This window comes from Telopea speciosissima, chromosome 9 (assembly GCF_018873765.1).
Source record: "Telopea speciosissima isolate NSW1024214 ecotype Mountain lineage chromosome 9, Tspe_v1, whole genome shotgun sequence".
In the NCBI taxonomy this organism is placed as follows: Eukaryota; Viridiplantae; Streptophyta; class Magnoliopsida; order Proteales; family Proteaceae; genus Telopea; species Telopea speciosissima.
Window position 1 is genome coordinate 50,763,338 of NC_057924.1, and position 21,862 is coordinate 50,785,199.

General features: G+C 40.4%; 1 protein-coding gene and 1 long non-coding RNA gene across 2 annotated transcripts in view; one reads left to right on the top strand and one right to left on the bottom strand.

Moving 5' to 3' along the window:
* LOC122639024 overlaps positions 1–19,040 on the bottom strand; it is a 71,153-nt gene extending 52,113 nt beyond the window's left edge. The window contains exons 1-6 of the mRNA XM_043831861.1: positions 18,623–19,040; positions 18,342–18,404; positions 18,162–18,283; positions 17,913–18,036; positions 2,919–3,265; positions 375–2,157 (exon numbers count right to left, since the gene is read on the bottom strand). Of these exons, the coding sequence (XP_043687796.1) occupies positions 375–2,157; positions 2,919–3,265; positions 17,913–18,036; positions 18,162–18,283; positions 18,342–18,404; positions 18,623–19,040 (2,857 nt within the window). The remainder of the gene's footprint in view (positions 1–374; positions 2,158–2,918; positions 3,266–17,912; positions 18,037–18,161; positions 18,284–18,341; positions 18,405–18,622) is intronic.
* Positions 6,428–9,458, top strand: LOC122640500. Its single transcript, XR_006329670.1, has 3 exons — positions 6,428–6,494; positions 8,163–8,164; positions 9,372–9,458. It is a non-coding gene; the product is annotated as an uncharacterized LOC122640500 (long non-coding RNA).
* Positions 19,041–21,862: the final 2,822 nt, after the last annotated feature.

Here is a 21,862-nt window from a genome sequence, read left to right on the forward strand (position 1 = left end):
ATCTTCTAATAATATTCCATCAAGGCAAAATAAGGGGCTCTGGCACTGTTCACGTGAACAGTGTTTTGGCCTCTTTTTCTTCATGTTTCGTTCTACATCAGAGTATCATTTCTTGATACAACATTTGAATGAGTATTTCTACGAAGAGCTCTGCTATAAATGTCCATCCTATCACAATTGTAGAAAATTAAACAAAAACCTACTCTTACCAATTACGAAAGCCACAAAGATGGTATCAGGAATAGCAGTGCCACTTTACAATCATTTTAATGAAGTTGAAAAAAGGGCCCAACAATAAAAAAAAAATTACATAAAATAATGCTCAGAAACTTTAAAGGAAAAGAAAATAGTGATGTTATCATTACTTCACTGACCTATCCCATTTGTAGCAACATAGTTTGATTCAAGGTATGTGCAGTCATCAGCCAGTGATGCCTTGCAAGCCTGCGTCACTTCTCCCTTAGATGCTTCATAACCCGAATATACAACAGCATTGCAAGAAAGAGAACGATGAGCACTGGTCTCTGGGGCCACAAGGTGACTTTGACTAATCTTCTCACCACTTTCAACAGATTCAGCCTTGGCTGAACCATCAATTTTTGAGCCACTACCTGCCCTTCCTACAGATCGGGACATCATCTCTTGACTGTCCCCATAAGGATCCTCCCTCTCCATTTCCCCAGGAACAAACTCATCCATCAACCCAGGATCTGGAGCAGATTCACTTGTTTGGCCCTGATTTTCTGTGACTTCAGCTATCGGTTCAGCATCACCAACAACACTCCCCTGTCTATGGACAGAAACATCAGTCCCATGAATTTCAGCTTCATGACTAGCACCCATACCAACACTTCCTCCACTTATGCCAAAGCTAAACCCATCCCTAGCATGAGCAGTTACAGTCTCTGTGTTTAATATTTCTTCACCGTCATTTGTGCTACTATCACCCATTTCTCCAGCAAGTCTTTCAGCAGTCGGTTGGAAACAAGAGCTTTGTTGTGCTTGATTGCTATAGTTCAACTCCGATGCATCATTCGTGTCTGGAGTCTTGTATGTACTTGGGGATGGAACATCATCAACATCACCAGGATAATTTTCAACACTTTCCATAGAATCTCCATCTGCACTATGACAAATCGTATCCATAGCAACAACAGAGGATGCACGTGCCGAGTCTTTAGTAGATGTGCGACCAATGGCATGCTCATTTACTCGTTGTAATGCATCAATCCTGTTGACATCAGCATCTAAGTCAAACCCCATCCAATGACTAGGACCAGCACCAGACGAACGTTTACTATGTGAGGAATGGTGCGTATCAAAGATGTCGAAGTCCCGTACACGCTTAGAAGGTCCAGCTGAATACTGTCTACTATCATCAACTTCATCACCATCACGGTCTATGACAGTTCCTTCCATGCTATCAGCCTGTTGCACCCTTAAATGCGGCCTGTCAACTGTGCTCCCACCTTCCTCCAAGCTCCGTTTCCGAGTGCTTGGGCCACGTGACTCATATGAAGCTGCACGATCACCAACTTCACTACCTGCAGGTTGTCCAATCATTAGATCCCTTCCCATATCTGCTTCCTGAAATCTTTGAGGCATTGATGAAATGCCCAACTGCGTAGATGGCAACCCTCCAGCCATGGTAAGATTTAAATCGACACCAGCATTTGACAGTGATTTCCCCTCATCTGTTGTTGCTGCTTCATCACGACCCTCAGTCTGTTCTTTCTCCACACCATCAGCAGCAACCCATCCGCTAATTCCACTTGCTGCACTTACTCCACGTGTCAACGCCATTTTTTTGCTTGTTTCAGGAATTTCAATGTTGTTGGGAGAAAAACGAGCAGGGCGAGGTACAGTTACGAAATCCCAGATTCTGACAGTAGCACCACATAAGCTACAATCTAACAAAGGTGACCTAGATTCACATTGAGATTCTGGCACAGACATCTTTTTCTTTCCAGTCTCCTTTTTAGCTGAAGCAGAAATTGCATTCTTGCTTGGTCCAGGACCCTGTGAAGGATAAGTTTGGTCCCTGGTGGCGCCAAAAGAGCATCCATTTCTAGCTGATTGAGCAGAATGCTCTTCACAGTCTTGTACATTCAGAAGCCATCTAGGCTCCCATCCACAAAGACTAATCAACTTCTGTGCCTGTCAAAGAAAGATTAGATGGGAGAACAATTAGTTCACAAGAACACAACTGAACATTAACACAATCAAGGAAGGCATCAAGGCAATAACCATATATTCTAGGGGTTTTGACTTTTGACAAAACTGATCCAAGTGACGAGGTTATATTCCCGGCCTTAAGGCCCATACCCACCCTATTATTAAATGCGCACAACTAATCCCACCCAACTATTATCAGGAAGGTTCTAAAAGAAATATAAGATGACAAACAAATTTAAGTACTAACATCAGTCCATATAAGGCCTCTTCTACTATTTTATCAACATGTAATAATCACATTTAATAACACATGAATAATAAAATTTTAAAAAAAACTCGTGAAGATAAAAATTCATCTAAAATACTGTGAACCTGTTGAATAAACCTACAAGGGTTAAAGATTGATCAAGAAAATATTGGCCTTGTTTGGTGACAATCAATAACCCTGTTTAGCAAGATGTAACATACATATAAATTTTATAAAACCATTCTATCCAACCCAACATCTTAACTTTTAACTGGATAGTTCCAGGAAGCTACTAGTCAGTACAAAAATTTCATTCCACAACACCATGCCAAACCTAGTCAATTCAACAACGGCTGGCATCTAAAACCCACACAGGCACCAAATATTACGCAGCAAGGTAAGAGCAAGGCATGGCAAGCTAAGCCAGTAACTGCCACCATCCCACACATCACCATTAGCAATTTATAGCTTAAGTAATTGTTTCAAATTATCTTACATGAGAATATTCACACAATGCCTCGTCTCGCAAGGATTCTGCTCCTGCAATGCTCTCCGCTTTAAAACCCAATTCTCCAGCAGTAAAAATTTGCAACTGGGATAGAAAACGATCAATTTGTGGGCCTTGTGATGCCCTCATCTGATCAATTGCAGATGCAGCTACAACAGGAAGAGAAAGAAACTGCAGGAGTCCATCACATCGATCCTTATAACCACCAACAAGTGCTCTTGGAGGAGTTGGAGGAAACTGCACCAAACTTTCTGCACAACCATTTCCTCTCCAAGGACAACTGACTTTGTGCCCAGTATCAAGTTGCTTGGCAAAGGTTTCACCGGCATCATCAACTTCAACCAAATCAGACGAGAACTGACAAATGTTAGCACTCAGCAAGCTGATGCCACTGATATCAAAATTATTGCTTCATAACAAGGAGGAAATGAAATGAGATCTCAATGCCAATTGTTGTCTTATAGAATCTATTGAATTACTAAAGGAGAAAGCACCACATAGTTTATGAAATCCAGTAAGGCATTCCAGATAGATCATTTTGCATGCAAAGAAAATTAAAATGAAAAGCTTCTACTGTCAATAACTACCTAAGGCATTCATTATGTTTTTGGAATATCAATGATGCAGATAAAACACAGATGTGGGCTTATTTTAGTGGAAATAAGCTTGGGGTTGGGTTATGTATGTGTTGGGCCTTTGATCCCATGTGTTTTCATTGTAATGGGCCACTTTATGATGCGGAAAATGGCCCTATAATATGGGTAGAGGCTAGGCATAAGAGATTAATTGTCTTTGTTTTTAAAATTTAATTGTTACCAAGTGTTTTAGTAAGGCAAGATTAGGATCCTATATGTCCAGTCCTGTTTTGAGTCAGTTTCCTTCATTATTTTAGCTTCCTAGTCAGATTAGGTTATCATATTAGTTAAGGATTGGTTTAAGCCTTTCCTTTTTAGTGTTTGCTGGTTTTTGACTCTTCATATATAAGTTCGTAAGGGGGTCCACCATTATACACGAATTTAAATAATAAAGTTTGGCGTTTGCCTTTGGTTCCGTGGTGATTTAGAATGTTCCTTGTTGTGGTGATTCAACCATGGAATGAGATCTCGGTCGAAACCAACCGAAGCCAACGAGACATCTCGGTTTCGCAAGAAACCGAGACGAGTTAAGCTAGGAGTTTAAAATGTACAGGGATTCGACTTGTTTTGACCATATTTTGCTAGATTCAACCTGAATACTTATGTCAGTGTCACTTATCCCCATCGACACTTAAGGAAACCTGTCTGGAAACCAGGATAGGCACTTATTTATGCCAGAAACCAAGCCAGACATTTATTTATGAATAATCTGTTAAGTAAATAAACAAATACCCCATATTTGAATCCAATAAAAATAGTTAAAAATAAAATAAGAAAAGGATAAAAAGTCAACCCCCCAGTTCAAGAACAAAAACTGATTTTCGGCAATAGGTGTAATTTTCAACTTCCTAATGCTACAGTTTTTCTCAAATCTAAAAATTTCATAAACCAAGACAAACAATTATTTATGCCCATTATCATTTAAGTACATGGTTTTTCACAACTAAGCAAATACCCCCTATTTGAATCCAATAAAAATAGTTCAAAAAAAATTCTGAAAAGATAAAAAGTCAACCCCCCCAGTTCAAGAACAAAAACTAAATTTTCAGCGATAGGTGTAATTTTCAACTTTCTAATGCTGGGGTTTTTCTCAAATCTAAAAATTTCATCAATCTTAATATAGTTAAACATTGCTAAAAACCAAATGTGTGGTAAAATATTCATATGTTTTGATCTTTAAAAAATTATTTGCATTCAAAAACAGCATTCACGCATAACAAATTAGATTTGACTGGAACATAACTCCTTCAATATAAAGTGTTTTGATGTCTAAAAAAGTATTTTCAACAGACCGACTTTGACAGCATTCACGTATACCAAATTAGGTTTGACCAGCAGATAACTCCTTCAATATAAATCAGATTTAAGCAATCTTGGATTTTGGTTTTTAGCAATGTTTTACCATATTAAGATTTATGAAATTGTTAGATTTGAGAAAAACCCCAGCATTAGAAAGTTGAAAATTGCACCTACCGTTGAAAATCCAATTTTTGTTCTTGAATTGGGGGGTTGACGTTTTATCCTTTTAAAATTTGATCTTTTAACTATTTTTATTGGATTCAAATACGCGGGGGGGGGGGGGGGTATTTGCTTATTTATGAATAATATCTTATGTAAATGAAATACCAATATAAATCCATTTAGTTAAATAATATTTGGCATACATAAGTATTTGTCCTGGTTCCAGCCAATGTCCAAGAACAATATACACTATCAAACTCGGGTCAAAAACCACAAGTACCATTTTGAGTTTTTTTTTTTGGTGTGTGAAAATAGTTTATGCGTTGTGTTTATAATGTCAAAAATAGGCTCATTACAAAAAATAAGATCCAAAAAAGCAATTTTGAGCCTCAAAACCACCAACTCGAGTTGGCTGGGAACAAATCACAGGTTTCGACCATATCTCGGTTTCTAGCTGGTCGAAACCCGAGTTTTAGAACCTTGGATTCAACAAGCCCTGTTGTGGTGATTCAACAGGTGGATTGGTGGTGATTCCAATAAATACTTGTGGTGAAAAGCCCAGTTACTGTTCTTCTATTCTCCTGATCTCCTCTTGAAGATTATTGATTCAGTTTTCTGCTCTTCAATATCCTGCAATTGACCCCGATTCTGTCCATGTGATAAAGGTGTTAGAACTTAGAAGTTATCGAGTAAGGGGCAGGAAATCGTGGCTGGCACTAGGCGCAAGTCACGATTCCCTAAGTGCAGTTCTGTCCTTTTTTATTTTAATTATTGAGTTGGTCTCTATTGATTCAGCCTATATATTTTGAATGGAGTGAGGAGTCTGAACACAAGGGTTGTGACTCCCAAAGTTACAGCCATCTCTCTTCTCTCGTCCTTTCTCCTTCTTTTTCTCTTTTATTATTTAAACGGTATCAAGCTCGATCCTTGAACACCAAATCGAGTTTTGATATTCTTACATCCAGCGTACAACTTCTCTTCTTCGTTGGTTGCTACTGATCTACCTCACAGGTCGCGGCTACAATTAGAGGGGGTGATTTCACCCCCTGTTTTGCTGATTTTCGGTTCAACTGCAATGAAGATTTGATTGATAAATTAAAATTGATGATCAATACATCTCCCCAATGCGAGGTGGGTCTGTCGGGCATGACGTGCTTGTGCCTCTCCCTGTTCATCAATAATAGATAGCAACTTATCTAGTTGATCCCATATGTGCGGAGGTGAGGATGGAAGAAGCGGGGGCGAAGCCAAGAAGACATTATCTTCCATCATTCCATGGCATGATGTTTTAAGATCAGTGCTAGCATGGTTTGCTAAGCATGGTGTTAGCATGGTGTTCCAAGAAACCTGATGTGTTCTCTTCATATTGTTAACAAAAAAAAGAAGAAAAAGAAAAAGAACGGGTAGAGCCGGATCTAAGTGTTGGCTAGGCAAGCATCCTGTAGTAAGAGGAGTAGTTATAAACCCTGTAGACCTGTTAGAGTTGTTAGTATTTCTGTATAAGGGTAGTTCTGTCACTGTCTTGTTATAAGACATGACTTAAGTTGTATTTTTCCTTTTTTTCCTTTCCTTATTTCCATTTACCTCCCTAGGGAAGTCAGTGTAATTCCAGAAGTTACTAATGAAGTTAATATGTGTGTTGAGAACACACAATCGTATTCTCTCCAAACTTTCTTCTCTTATTCTCTCTTCCTCTTCTTCTTCACCTTTCTCTAACCCTACTTCTTGTATTTACCTATTCATAAATCTTAACTTGGTATCAAATCTCCCCTGACTCTCCTTTCTCCTCAATCCTCAGTCTTCTCCTTGCCTCCAAAAGTCTTTGGTTGTGTTTGTTATGTTCATGTCAACAAATCAGCCCGCACCAAGCTTGATCCCAAAGCTCTTAAGTGCATCTTCTTGGGCTACTCTGATTCAACCAAAGGCTATAAATGCTACCATCCCCCTTACCGAAGGTGACTTCTCTCCAAAGATGTCACCTTCTTTGAGTCTATTCCTTACTTTTCTTCCACTCAACATCCTGTTCAGGGGGAGAATTCTAGCAGTGAACATGATGCTAATGTTATTCCTGTTCTATCTCCCTTACCTACCTCCACTTCCCCATTCTTATTTGATATTGGAAAGTACAGAGAAGTTCAGGGGGCGGATGTTGTTGTTGATACTGATGCTAGTAGTGGTGGTGATGGTAGCATGGAAAAAGAATACAGGGGAACAAGATTCAAAGATCATGTATTCACAAGAGGTGAATGCTTGTTGAAGAAAAGAGGAAAGCAACCATGGTATGTGATGAAGGGAACGGAACCCTGCCAAAATCCCTCTTTGGATCCACATCCTCAGTCTCATCCCCCGCAAACAGGTAATACTTCTTCTGAATTAGATCTTCCCATTGCTATGAGAAAGGGGAAGAGAGCCTGTACTAATCCCATAGCCCAGTTTGTTTCCTATGACTCTATTTCTCCTACAGTTATTGCCTTTTCCACTGCCCTTGAGTCTTCTTCTATTCCCAAAAATGTCACAGAGGCCCTATCTAATCCAAAATGGATGCAAGCAATGTTTGAGGAAATGGTGGCTCTGGAAAAAAACAATACTTGGACACTTGTTGATCTTCCCAGGGGGAGAACTCCAGTGGGATGCAGATGGGTTTATAAAATCAAGTATAGATCTGATGGTACAGTGGAAAGATACAAAGCTAGGCAGGTTGCAAAAGGGTATAGTCAGGTGTATGGTATTGACTACCAGGAAACTTTTGCCCCTGTAGCCAAGCATAACTCAATCAGGTCTTCTTTCAGTAGCTGCCACCAAAGATTGGCCAATGTACCAATTAGATGTGAAAAATGCATTTCTTCATGGGGATTTAGCAGAAGAAGTATACATGCAGCCTCCACCTGGTTTCAAGTGTTCCTCGGCTGAAGGGAAAGTGTGTCTCTTGAAGAAAGCTATCTATGGCCTCAAACAGTCTCCTAAGGCCTGGTTTGAGAGATTTAGACAAGCCATCCTGAAGAATGGGTATTATCAGAGTCAAGCTGACCACACCTTATTTATCCGGAGAGGTAATGGTACAATTACAGCTCTCATTGTCTATGTTGATGACATTGTGGTAACTGGGAATGATGTGGATGAGATAAACAGATTGAAGTCGTATCTGGCCAAACAGTTTGAGATCAAAGACCTTGGACTCCTAAAATACTTCTTGAGTATTGAAGTTGCTAGATCAAATAAAGGAATCAATATCTGTCAGAGGAAATTTGTCTTGGACCTTCTGAAAGAGACAGGCATGATGGGGTGCAAACCAGCAACTTCCCCCATGGATCCGAATCAAAAGCTTGGGGATGAATGCGGCTCTCCTCTCATAGATGCAAGCAAGTATCAAAGATTAGTTGGGAAACTAATCTATCTCTCCTTGACTCGACCAGACATCACTTATGCAGTTGGGGTAGTGAGTCAATTCATGCATGCTCCTAGGAGCAGACATCTGGATGCAGTGTATTGTATAATAATTGTATCATTAGGTACTTAAAATCCTGTCCAGGAAAAGGTCTTCTATTTGCCAAGCATGACCATTTGCAGATTGAAGGTTACACAGATGCTGATTGAGCTGGTTCAGTCTCTGATAGTAGATCTACTTCTGGGTACTGCACTTTTGTGGGTGGTAACCTTATTACCTGGAGGAGTAAGAAGCAACCAGTTGTAGCTAGATCCAGGGCGGAAGAAGAGTTTAGAGCCATGGCTCATGGAGTATGTGAACTTATATGGCTGAAGAGACTACTTCAAGACTTGGGCTTTGACACTAAAGGCCCAATGAGACTTTATTGTGACAACAAGGCTGCTAATAAGTATTGCCCATAATCCTGTTCAACATGATCGAACCAAACATATTGATGCTGATCGACACTTCATCAAAGAGAAGTTGGATTCTAGTTGCATTTGTACTCCTTTTGTGAAGACAGGTGATCAAATAGCAGATGTTTTCACCAAGGGTCTTGTTGCTAGTCTATTCAGTAGCCTATTGAGCAAGCTGAGAATGTATGACATTTATTCTCCAACTTGAGGGGGAGTGTTAGAGTTGTTAGTATTTCTGTATAAGGGTAGTTCTGTCACTGTCTTGTTATAAGACATGACTTTAGTTGTATTTTTCCTTTTTTTCCTTTCCTTATTTCCATTTACCTCCCTAAGTAGGTCAACGTAATTCCAGAAGTTACTAATGAAGTTAATATGTGTGTTGAGATATCTCTCAACACACAATCGTATTCTCTCCAAACCTTCTTCTCTTATTCTCTCTTCCTCTTCTTCTTCATCTTTCTCTTACCCTACTTCTTGTATTTACCTATTCATAAATCTTAACTAGACCATCCCCATGGGGGTGGTGAAGGGAGGGTCCCAATTGATAGAAAAAAACCCACAAGCCCTTGGGGTTATCCTGCGCTTGGAAGAAGCAACAGTCAATTTTTTGGAATGATCGATTCAAGAGGGATGTCCCATTGAACGATCAGTTCACTGTTTTGAAGGATTGGAGATCAATTTTTGCTAAGAATCGATCAAGGATATGGAGGCTGTGATTCGTTTTTTTCTGGTTTGCTATTTTTTTAGATCAATTTTTATTTTTGAGAGTGCTTCTAGTGCTCTGTTTGGGAGATATTATTTGGAAAGTGGGCTGCTGTTTGGATTCTCATTCAATTTCCCTTTGTCAAGATTTGGAAGAAATCAATTTTTGTCAGGGTTTTGACAAATCGATTTTTTGGTGACTCAATCATTGTTCAGATTTGTTGATTGTTTGCTAATTTCGTTGTTTCTATGGCTGAGTCAAAGAATATGGTGGATGAAGTGGTATCCTCATCCTCTCATCGGATCACAGAGAAGAAACTTACAGGGGCTGCCAATTTTCAACAGTGAAAGAAAATTGTGCATTTTGTTTTGACTGATCGTGAACAACAGGATCATCCACAAAGGGGGCTGATGATACTACATGGGACAATGTTGATGGCCGAATTCAAGTATAGCTTCTGAATTTGATGGATATTCCATTGTTGACCTTGTTACCCACATCGACATTGTGAAGGAGTTGTAGCAATATTTGAATGTTCTATATTCTGGACAGAACAACCTTTCTCGTATCTAAAAGTTGTCACAAAATTTTATTGGGTTGATCGGAACGGTCACCCTCTGACTCAGAACTATGCTGATTTTAAGAGGATGTACGAAGAATTGAATTCTCTACTTCCTATTCATATGATGTGCAGAAGATGCAACTTCAGCGAGAACAGCTCACCGTTATGGGTTTTTTGAATGGACTTGGAACAGGTTATGATTCTGTTCGTTCTCAAATTCTGGGCAGCAACAAGGTTGCCTCACTTACCAATACTTCTTCACGAGTCTTACGGGTATCTCGAGAAGTCGATAGAGTTCTCATGATCCTACACCAATGGAGAGCTCAGCTCTTGTTTCTCAGAACACCAATCGTGGTGCTACACGTGGCACTGGTAGTGGAATAATAAAGGGCAATCTCCTGGTAATTCCACCACTTCAAATAGTTCGGAACCAGTACATACATGCCACCACTGTGGTAAACTAGGACATATCCAACATTTTTGTTGGAAACTTCCTGGCAAACATCCTCAAAAGCAGTTTGCTAATTCAACAGCAAGTAATGAATCTACCCCCAGCCTGTCCAATCTGAGAGTAAGATGGTAATGATGACCAATGAAGAATTTCCCCAATATAACAAATTTCAAACTTCTCAGTCTACTCAGCCCACCACTTCTAATGCCACTGCATGTCTCTCCTCTTCTCGTCCCTGGATCATTGATTCAGGAGTTTCGGATCACATGTCTGGTGTCTCAAGTTTTTTTTCCTCTTTTCGGGAATCCTCTTCCAGTGTCGCTTTGGCCAATGGTTCTTTAGCACAGGTAATTGGCATTGTTCATCCTACTTCTTTGTCGTTTTGTACTTCATTTACCGCAATTTCCATTTAATCTCCCTTTAATCTCTTATCTGTAAGCAAGCTTACACGTGCCTATAATTATTCTATAACCCTTTACCCGGATTCTTGTACTTTTCAGGACCATACGACGAAGAAGATGTATGGTAGGGGCCGTGAATCGAGGGAGCTGTATCTTCTTGAAAACGATTCTCCTTCCATTCCATGCTCAAGTGTTTTGTCGCCTCATCAGGTTCACTGCCACTTGGGTCATCCGTCATTACAGAGTTTACAAAAATTGGATTCTAGTTTTTGTTCTCTTTCTAGTTTAGAATGTGAGTCATGTCAATTTGGGAAACTTCATCATGTGAGTTATCCCCCTCATGTCAATAAGCGGTCTGCGCACCCTTTTGCTTTAGTCCATTCTGATGTATGGTGTCCTTGTCCTGTTACCTCTAAGTTCGGCTTTAAATACTTTGTTACTTTTGTCGATGACTATTCAAGAGTCACTTGGGTTTATTTAATGAAAAATCGTTCGGAATTGTACTCTATATTTGTGCTTTTATTGCTGAAATTCATAATTAGTTTCATGTATCTATCAAAATTTTACGAAGTGATAATGCAAAAGAGTATTTGTCTGCCCCCTTTTCTCAGTTTACGACTGCCCGTGCTATTATACATCAGTCCTCTTGTTCAGATACCCCTCAACGAAACGGTGTTGCTGAACGGAAAAATAGGCATTTGATGGAAGTTGCTCGGTTCCTTGTTTTGAAATGAAGGTGGCCAAATACTTTTGGGCTGATGCTGTTTTGACCGCATACTACCCTTTGAATCGCATGCCTTCTTCAGTTTTACAAAATGGTATTCCGCATTCCCTATTATTTCCTTCTGATCCGTTATTTGTTCTTCCTCCCCGCATTTTTGTGTGTGCATGCTTTATTGGTTATCACCGTCCAGGTTTGTTAAAGTTGGATTCCAGAGCTCTTAATGCATCAACCTTGGTTACTCTTGTACCAAGAAAGGATATCGGTGTTATTCTCCTTTTTTGCTACCACTGATGTATCCTTTTTTGAATCTACATCCCATCTGGATAATTCATTTGTAGTGTCTAAATTGGATGATGATCTTCCACTCTATGTTGTATACCATTTTGTTCCGCAGGCACCGCCAATTGCAACACAGTCCCCACCACCACCACCTCATCCACCAGTGGTTCAGCAAGTTTATTTTCGTTGCCCTCGGGACGATCCAGCACCCCCGGTCTCTCCGCCACCTGCCTCCTCCTCTTCATTTGCAGATCCTGAGATAATTATTCTTCTTTCTGACCTTGACTTTCCTATTGCTAAGTGTGAGGGTGTTCGGAGTTGCACCCAACACCCCATTTCAAATTATGTTTCTTATTCTGGTTTGTCTCCTATTTTTCACTCTCGTCTTTCTACTATTTTTTGTCATCTTGTTCCTAATCTATTGCAAAGGCATTGTCTAATCCTGGCTGGAAGACAACTATGGAGGAAGAGTTGTTGGCCTTGGAGGGAAATTAGACGGGATCCTGTTCCCTTACCTCCAAGGAAGTCTACTATTGGTTGCCATTGGGTCTATGTTGTCAAGCGCAACCCTGATGGCTCTCTTGCTCGATTGAAGGCCCGTTGCTATGCACAGGTTTATGGTGTTGACTATCTGGATATTTTCTCTCCCGATGCAAAACTAATTTTGTTCGCATTTGATTTCCCCAGCAGTCACTCATCATTGGCCCGTGTACCAGCTAGATGTTAATAATGCTTTCCTTTATGGTGATCTTCATGAAGAGGTATATATGGAGCAACCTCTTGGTTTTGTTGCTCAGGGGGAGTCTGGTATGGTGTGTAAGCTCAAGAAGTCTCTATATGGTTTGAAGCAGTCTCCTTGGGCATGCTTAGGCCGGTTTACTGAAGTGGTTCTTGACTTTGGTCGATCACGGTGTGATAGCGATCACTCAGTATTTTATTGATTGTCTGGTATAAGGAGAATATTCCTTATTGGTTATGTTGATGATATTGTCATCACTGGAGATGATGTTAAAGATATCCAAAGTTTGATGACACACTTGCAACAAAAGTTTCAAACTAAGGATCTGGGAAGATTGAAGTATTTTTTGGGTATTGAACCTACTCAATCAAAGAAAGGAATTTTGCTTTCTCAGAGAAAGTATGTTCTGGATTTGCTTACAGAAACAGGAATGTTAGGGTCCAAGCCTCTGGATACTCCCATGGATCCAAATATGAAACTTACAGCTGAAAGTGGTAATGTTCTAGAAGACCCTCAGAAATATTGGAGGTTGGTTGGAAAATTGAATTACTTCATTGTGACTTAACCTGAAATAGCTTTTCCTATAAGTGTTGAGAGTCAGTTTCTGTCCTCTCCTAGTACATCTCATTGGGATGCTATTGTTCGTATTTAGAGACATCTCAAGAAGGCTCCAGGCCATGGTCTAGTACACTCTAATCATGGACATGGACGTATTGAAAGTTTTTGTGATGCTGATTGGGCTAGATCTCTTATTGATAGGCGGTCAACTACTGACTACTACACTTTTATTGAAGGGAACCTTGTGTCTTGGAAGAGCAAGAAAAAAACTTTTGTGGCTAGCTCTAGCGCAGAAGCTCAGTATCAAACCATGGCGCATATTACTTGTGAATTGATGTGGGTGAAGCAATTGTAGACTGAACTTGGGTTTGAAAGTATGTCTCCTATGCAGTTGTGGTGTGATAACCAGGCTGCTATTCATATTGCATCGAATCTATTGTTCTATGAGAGAAAGAAGCATATGGAAGATGACTGTCACTTAGGGGTGTCAATGGGTCGGGTTGGGCCGGGCCTGCCCTAAACCCTAACCCAACCCTAGAGGCCTTAACCTAAACCCTAACCCTAACCCAACCCTGGCAAGGCCAAGAAACCCTCAACCTAGTCCCAACCCTGCCAAGGTTTTCCCTAACCCGACCCGACCCTGATTGACCCTGATAGGGTCGGGCAGCGTCGGGTTGGCCCTAATTGACCCTGTCCCTGACCTGACCTTGACTTTATTTTTTTATTTTTTTTTTGAAAATGGTTTTTCTTATGCCTGTAATTTTTACTATGCCCAAGTTGATCAGATTGTAAGTTTTTAGAATTGTCAGCATTGCGATTGTCATATTCCACCTCTTGCAAGTAAAATATTTTAACTTAATTTGAAGCAGTAAAAATGAACAGCACTCAATGAATCTCATTAGCTTGAGATCTGAAATTTCTCCCTATTCTGCTCTCCTTTCTAAGCTTTATTATGTACGAACATCAACAGGGAAAGAAAAAACTTGAAAGTCAAAAGATAGAAGATAGATTGCAAGAAGAAAAATAACAGCAGTACTACAAGTCCTCGGTAATAAAATCAAACATGTTCATACCATCACACTAACCCGAAGGTCGGGTTACTAAAATCCACACTAAAAATATTCAATAATCCAAAATAAATTTAAGAACAAAAATTATCTAAGAAAAGACAAGGATTTGGGTATGCATCTGTTTCCATCCATTAATTCAAAAGTTCAAGAGATCTCTGTTTTACATTCTACACCCAGTTTTTCGTCCATGCCTTTGCCCTCTGCCACAGAGAGCTGTAAAAAAAATCATCTACAGCAGGCCCATCTCCCCAACGCCCAACCCCCCCCCCTCCCGATTCCAACAGTAACAAGCAAACAAAAACCCTCGACTTCCACAGCAAAACACTCCTCCCTTAGACTCTCATTCCCATCCAATTCCTCGACCTCAAACCAGATAACCTCTTCAAGTTTCACTGAAAATCACCCCACCCATTTGACTTAAAAAACAAAAAACCACTGTCAATTCCCAGCGAAAACGCCCACCACCCCTTTTTTTTCCTCTGAAACTTCGATTAAGAAAAAAAAAGGAGAAAGAGCAAAGAGAAGAGAGCGAGAGACAGAACCAAGAGAGAGATGCGGAAGAAGAAGAACCATCGGACATACCTAATTGCTCCAAACTCGCCTTGCGGTTCTCCTCGTCAGCCTTCTCCTCCAAAGTCCCAACGAGAACGATAGATGAGGCTAATCCAGACATCGCAAAGGGAAAGAGATGGGGCTTGGAGAAAATTTGAAGCAAATGCCAAACCGCGGGGGTGACTGAAATGTGAAATGTGAAATTGTGAATCGCTTTTAGGTTTTGAGGTTCTGAGTGTTTTTTTATTATTTTTTGTTAGGATAAATAAAAATATAATATATACTTTCCATAGTATATATAATATATATTGCATATAAAAATAAGGAAAAAGTTTTCTATCCGGGAGTGTGGCCTATGTCAGCACTCCCATGAGTCTATCTCTCTCCTCCCAATGAGAAAAGACATCTCTGCCCCCTTGTTTTGAGGAGGAGAGAGATTGACACATGGGAGTGCTGGCGCAGGCCACACTCCCGGACAAAGAACTACTTCCCATAAAAGTATATATATATGCTTATAAACAATACAGGGTCGGGCCGGGCTCAACCCGAGGCCTAAACCCGATCTCGACCCAACCCTGCCAGGGTCAAGCTATTTCTAAACCCTAACCCGTCCTTCGGGCTGAAAAATCAGGGTCGGGTCCGGGCTGGGCTCAGGGCGGCTTCGGACCGAACAGGCTTTCTTGACACCCCTACTGTCACTTTGTTCGAGAAAAGCTACAACAGGGAATTATCTCCACCAATCATGTTCACACAGGAGAACAACTTGGAGATGTTTTTATCCAATGACTTGGGAGTAGTAGAGTTGATTATATTTGTAACAAACTGGGCATGATTCATATCTATGCTACAACTTGAGGAGGAGTGTTAGAAGTTATCGAGTAAGGGGGAGGGAATCGTGGTTGGTGCTAGGCACAAGTCACCATTCCTAAGGGCAGTTCTGTCCATTTCATTATAGTTATTGAATCGGTCTCTATTGTATTCAGCCAATCTATATTGAATGGAGTGAGGAGTCTCAACACAAGGGTTGTGACTCCCAAAGTTACAGCCTCTCTTCTTCTCTCTTCTCTTTTCTCTTTTCTCCTCCTTTTTCTCTTATTATTTACAAAAGGAATTCCTAATCATACTAAGATTGCTAGAAGCAGTGTTTTATGATTTCAGAAAGTTGATATCGACAGTGTTCTAAGTATTAATCTAAGATTAAATTCTGGTTCTACTGCATGATTACAACAGTCCTACTACAAGTGGGATTTGATTCTTAATATTCTGAAATATATTCCATGCCTGATATATGACGCTCTGTTTCATCTCAAATCACTATCATAGATTGTATTTCTGTTGGGTATGTTAATTCTGTTTTCTGATCAGTCATTTGACTGCTAGTTTGACCGGTTTTGACCTATCCTAGTTCCACCAGGAGTTGTCCACATCAGCAGATTTCACCAATGGATCTGGCTGAGTTTTTCAGCAACTGTTATACGCACATGAAGGACCACTCGACCAGATGTATAGGCTGATTTGATTTACTGATTTGGCTTTATGCATTTTCTCTCAAATTTGGATACTTTCACTCTGTTTCGATTCTGTTTTGGTACTTTAATATTTAAATCAGAACTAAATGAATCAGTCCAGTCAAAGATAACAGGTTTTCACGCCACCAAGTAAAACTGCAGGGGCCACAACTTAATGTCATAAACATTAAATAGTTCAAGTATCATGGCAAGTAAAAACTATTATAGGACAATGAAGATATCAAAACATACATAGCAAGTTCCTCATCTTTTCCCATGGTGTTCTATAGCAGCTATTAATAAAAAAAAATTCCAATTACATAGCAGTCAAGCATCCAAAAAAAATTTACTAGTCTCCAAGGCAGGAAAGGGCAAATCATGTTGAACAGTTGATACCACTTTCAAATATTATTCTTGGCATCGACACCATTACTGTATTATCATTTTGTCAACATTAGTCTTTTGCGATAATAGATGATATTACAAACAATATTTATTGAAACACTTTTTAGACAGCCTTCTTTATAAAATGACTGGGTTAATTTGGTCGGACGGAGCGTTCATTAGGCTAATCAAGATTCAAGACCATCGGATAGATAGAGGGCATTCTATAATGATCACATATCAAATATCAGTCCATACATCAACTAAAAGGCCCATAATGTATTTGACTCAATTTATTTTAGAAGAACAAGAAAGCTTATTAAGTTGAACCCAGAATTTTCAATGACCTAAATGCTGACTTTTTAGATCAAAAGAGAGAGAGAGAGAGAGAAAGATTTGCTTTTGCGGCACTGAACCAAAAATTGCCACATGACAAGAGGAGGCTAGGCCCTTTACTAGGTGCCATCTAAGCTTGCCATGTGCCAAATGTAGCACTATTCTGGCTTAATGACACAGGACTTTGAGTCCCATGCCAGTCCGACTAACGGTCGGTGGAACTGTGGAAGAAGTTGCAGAAAAGGGAGATCACCATGGCATCTGTTATAATAATTATAACAGTTAATATCAGTAAAGGTACACCACCATTATGATCATTAACTATTTTTTTATGAAAATAAAATGACAGACTATAATAACATAGAATAAATGAGAAAACCTGCAGCAATAGCATTTCCAAGACCTCCAAAGCCTAAACATGGTTTCCCCCCCCCCCCCCTTTTTTTAATGTCATTCAGTTCACTCAATAGTTTTCCACAGACACTAGCAAAACATTGAAGCATCAACTAGGAACGCTTAAGCAAAGAAATTCTCGAACTTCCTCAATAATTTGGATTCTTGCAGAACTAGTATTCCAAGTCCAGTATAACATTTTAGTTTAACCACATAATTCTGCATGTATTGAATCCAAAAACAGTACAAACTGCCATTATAGATTGATTAAATCCCTTGGCACTGAACCGAAGATGCAACAAAAGGTCTTAGGAAGAATACGGACACAGAAAAAGCCTTCGGGTAGTGAATAACCCCCCCCCCCCAATACCAACTCAGATACGTACTTTCAGAGGGTGTCCAGGATGCCAATAAAACAAAACTCAGGCTTGCTCCACATGACTCATAATCAATCTTATCAGAATCAACATTCACCCAGCCTCTTCGGGCACAGGCCAATGAATTAGCAACCTGCAAGGAATTACAGTGAACAGAAAAACAAACAAAAAGAAATTACAGACAAGCAGAAGTGAAGCAAGTACTATCAGCATGTAATTTTGCAAAAGTGTTGATGGAAAACCAACAGAAGTCCAAACCTTGGGTTTTCCAAGCCAATTTGAACGTTTGAATGTAGACAAACGCCTAAGCAAATCCCCTCTTTCCCATGGTCTGCATGAAGGTTGCGATGACCCAAGAGCAGAACCACCGGGCACTTGTGCTCAAGGAAGTCCATGGAGGATGTGAACCAACACAAGATAGTGAACCAGCCTTCGAACCTGGTCCATTACCCAACCAATCTATACTTCCAACATTTGCCGGAACAGCAGGTGAGGATGCACCTGCAGAACTGATAAAACCAGCAGGGAAGACACAGCTAAGATTATCAACATGCAAATCGTTAAATCTCAAAATTTGAATTGGACGAGAACTGAATTGCTTCTCCCCTTATCGTCTTCTACGATTGAGGGGTTTGAATTTATATTACTTAAGGTATATGTAACGTTACACTTTTACAGTTACATGAAATAGAGTTTGAGTTTATTTAAACTCTCCTAACTTGTAGGGATAGCTTTATCCACAACCGTTGGAACAGCTCTTGACTCCTTCAACGGAGAATTCAAATTTTGAAGATTTGAATGTTCCGTTACACGCCCCCTCAAGCGAAACGGTCTCTTGGTCACGGTGAGCTTGTCCCTTAGTACTCTAAACCGTGGCGCTGGTAAGCCCTTCGTCAGAACATCGGCTATCTGATCATTGCTTGGCACAAAACAGACACATAGACGATTTGATGCTACTTGTTCTCGAACAAAGTGATAGTCAATCTCTATGTGTTTGGTGCGTGCATGAAACAGAGGGTTGGCAGCAAGGTACGTGGCCCCAATGTTGTCACAGTAGAGCAATGGTGGTTTGACAGGAATATCTAGATCATCCAACAATTGTCGTAACCACAATAATTCTGCCGCTGCATTAGCCATGCCTTTGTATTCTGACTCTGTAGATGACCGTGCAACTGTATGTTGCTTCTTGGAACTCCAGGAAATTAGATTGGGACCAAGATATATACAATATCCACTTGTTGACCGTCTATCATATGGACAACCGGCCCAGTCTGCATCTGTATAGGCAAGTAACTGAAGTGATTGTGACGGTCGAACTTGGATGCCCAAATCTATAGTATCCTTTAAGTACCGTAGGATTCTCTTTACGGCAGCCCAGTGCCCCACTTTTGGTGTGTGCATGAATTGACACACCCTATTTACCGAGAATGCTATATCTGGTCGAGTCAGAGTCAAATATTGTAGGGCTCCAACACTACTTCTATATAGAGTGACATCATCAAAGGCAGTCCCTATACCACGATCAAGAGATGTTGTGGACCTTGGTGTGGGCATTGGTTTTGCTGTATCCATATTGGTTTTGCGAAGCAAATCCAAGACATACTTGGTTTGAGACAAATGTAGACCCTGTGGTCCCCGAATTGCTTCTATTCCAAGGAAGAAATTTAGATCACCAAGGTCTTTGATGGCAAACTCGGTACCTAGAGTGGTGATGAGATCCTTCACATGTTTGGAACTTGTGCCAGTGATGATTATGTCATCTACATAGACAAGCAGATATATGACTTCTGATTTCATCTTGTGCATAAACAGGGCCGAATCAGAGGCTGAAGAACGAAACCTGATTGATAGTAGGAATGTTCCAAGTCTGTTGTTCCAGGCCCTTGGTGCTTGCTTCAGACCATATAGGGCATGCCTCAAATGACAAACATAAGTAGGGTAATTTGGATCAACAAGCCCCTGAGGCTGTGACATATACACACTTTCTTGAAGGGTACCATTGAGGAAGGCATTTTGCACATCTAATTGTCGTAATACCTAACCACGAGACACTGCTATAGATAGAACAGTTCTGATTGTAGTGGGCTAGACTACAGGACTGAATGTATCAAAGTATTCAATCCCTTTACGCTGATGAAACCCTTTGGCTACTAGACGTGCTTTGTAGCATGATATCGAACCATCAGGGTTGCGCTTGATCCTGTAAACCCATTTGTTTCCAACCAAATTCATGGAGGGTTGAGGAGGTACAAGTTGCCACGTCCCATTTTTCAGGTGGGCATTGAATTCTTCACTCATGGCCTCCCTCCATTTCGGATTTTTGCTGGCCATAGTAAATGAGGTTGGCTCCACATTATCAGTTGAGGTTTGGGTAAGCAGGGAAATTGGAATTGGGTAACGGGTGGCCATAAGATTGAGTTTAGAAACCGGTTTGGTTACTCCTGATCGTGACCGTGTAACCATGAAGTGTTGGACCGGTTGTGTGATTGGTATGGGTGGAGCATTACTCGGTGGTAGGCTTTCTGTTTGGACCGAACTTGGTGTGGGTTCGGATGGTGGAGATGGTGGACTTAATGATGGACTTGGAGGTAGGTTCAATGGTAGATTTGATGATGCACGTGGTGGTAGACTCAATGGTGTGTGTGATGGTGGGTTTGATGGGTCACTTGATGGTAGGCACAAGGGTGGATTACTTGGTAATGGTATGTAATTTCTAGGAATAATATTGTCATTGGTGACCACTAATGGTGTGGGACTAGTGGTGGTATCGGGTTTGGGTGGTGATGCCTGTGGAGCAGCATATGGAAAACAAGTCTCATCGAAGGTTACATGACGTGAGATATAGGTGCATCCCATCGATGGGTCAAAGTACTTGTACCCCTTGTGAGCATCGCTGTAACCAATGAATACACATTGTGTGGATCGATACTGCAATTTATGCCTGTTGTATGGCCTCAACCAAGGATAACAGGCACTGCCATACGTTCTTAGCATCAAATAGTCAGGTTCTTTACTAAACAACACCTGATAAGGGGACTTATTCTTTAACACTGGTGTGGGCAGCCTATTTATTAGGTAAACAGCTATATCAAATGCCGATGCCCAGAAAGTCATAGGAACAGACGCCCTAGCCATTAGTGTGAGGTCCATTTCTACTATATGACGATGCTTCCATTCTGCTCTCCCATTTTGCTCAGAAGTGTGGGGGCAAGAATACTGGTGCACAATGCCACTTTGCTTAAAATATCTGTCAAATGATTGGTACTCTCTTGCGCCATCTGATTGAAATATTTTCAAGTTGCATTTGAAGAAATTCTGAATATAAGCATTAAATTGCATGAAAATAGATAGAGCTTCAGATCTGTTTACAAGAGGAAATATCCAGGTAAACCTACTGAAGTCATCAACAAAGGAAATATAATACTTGCATCCTTGCATTGATGGAGAAGGTGCAGGACCCCATATATCTGAGTGCACCAATTCAAACGGAGCAGATGCTATGGATTTGTTTGTGCCGAAGGGAAGTTTGTGAGCCTTTCCCATTTAACAAGAGCTGCAGATTGAAGAAGACGCTGATGCATGAAATGGTAATAGTGACCGGTGTATTACTGAGTTCATACACTTGGATGATGGATGGCCTAGTCGGTCATGCCAAACCGACTTTGAGACACGTTCGCCAACATGAACGGTGGGCAGCAGTGATGATGTGGTGGAGACTGGTGGATGTGGAAGACGGTAGAGACCGTCTTTAATCATTCCTTGGAGCAGAGTGATCCCCGTGCATGGATCCTTCACATAACAACATTTAGGGTGAAATTCCAATATTACATTATTATCTGCAGTAAACTGATAAAAGATTTTTTGTAATCTTAGGCATATGTAATACATCATTTAGAGTAAAATGCTGTAAAGGAGATTGAATATGAGAAATTCCAGTATTTTCAATGTTCAAACCTGCA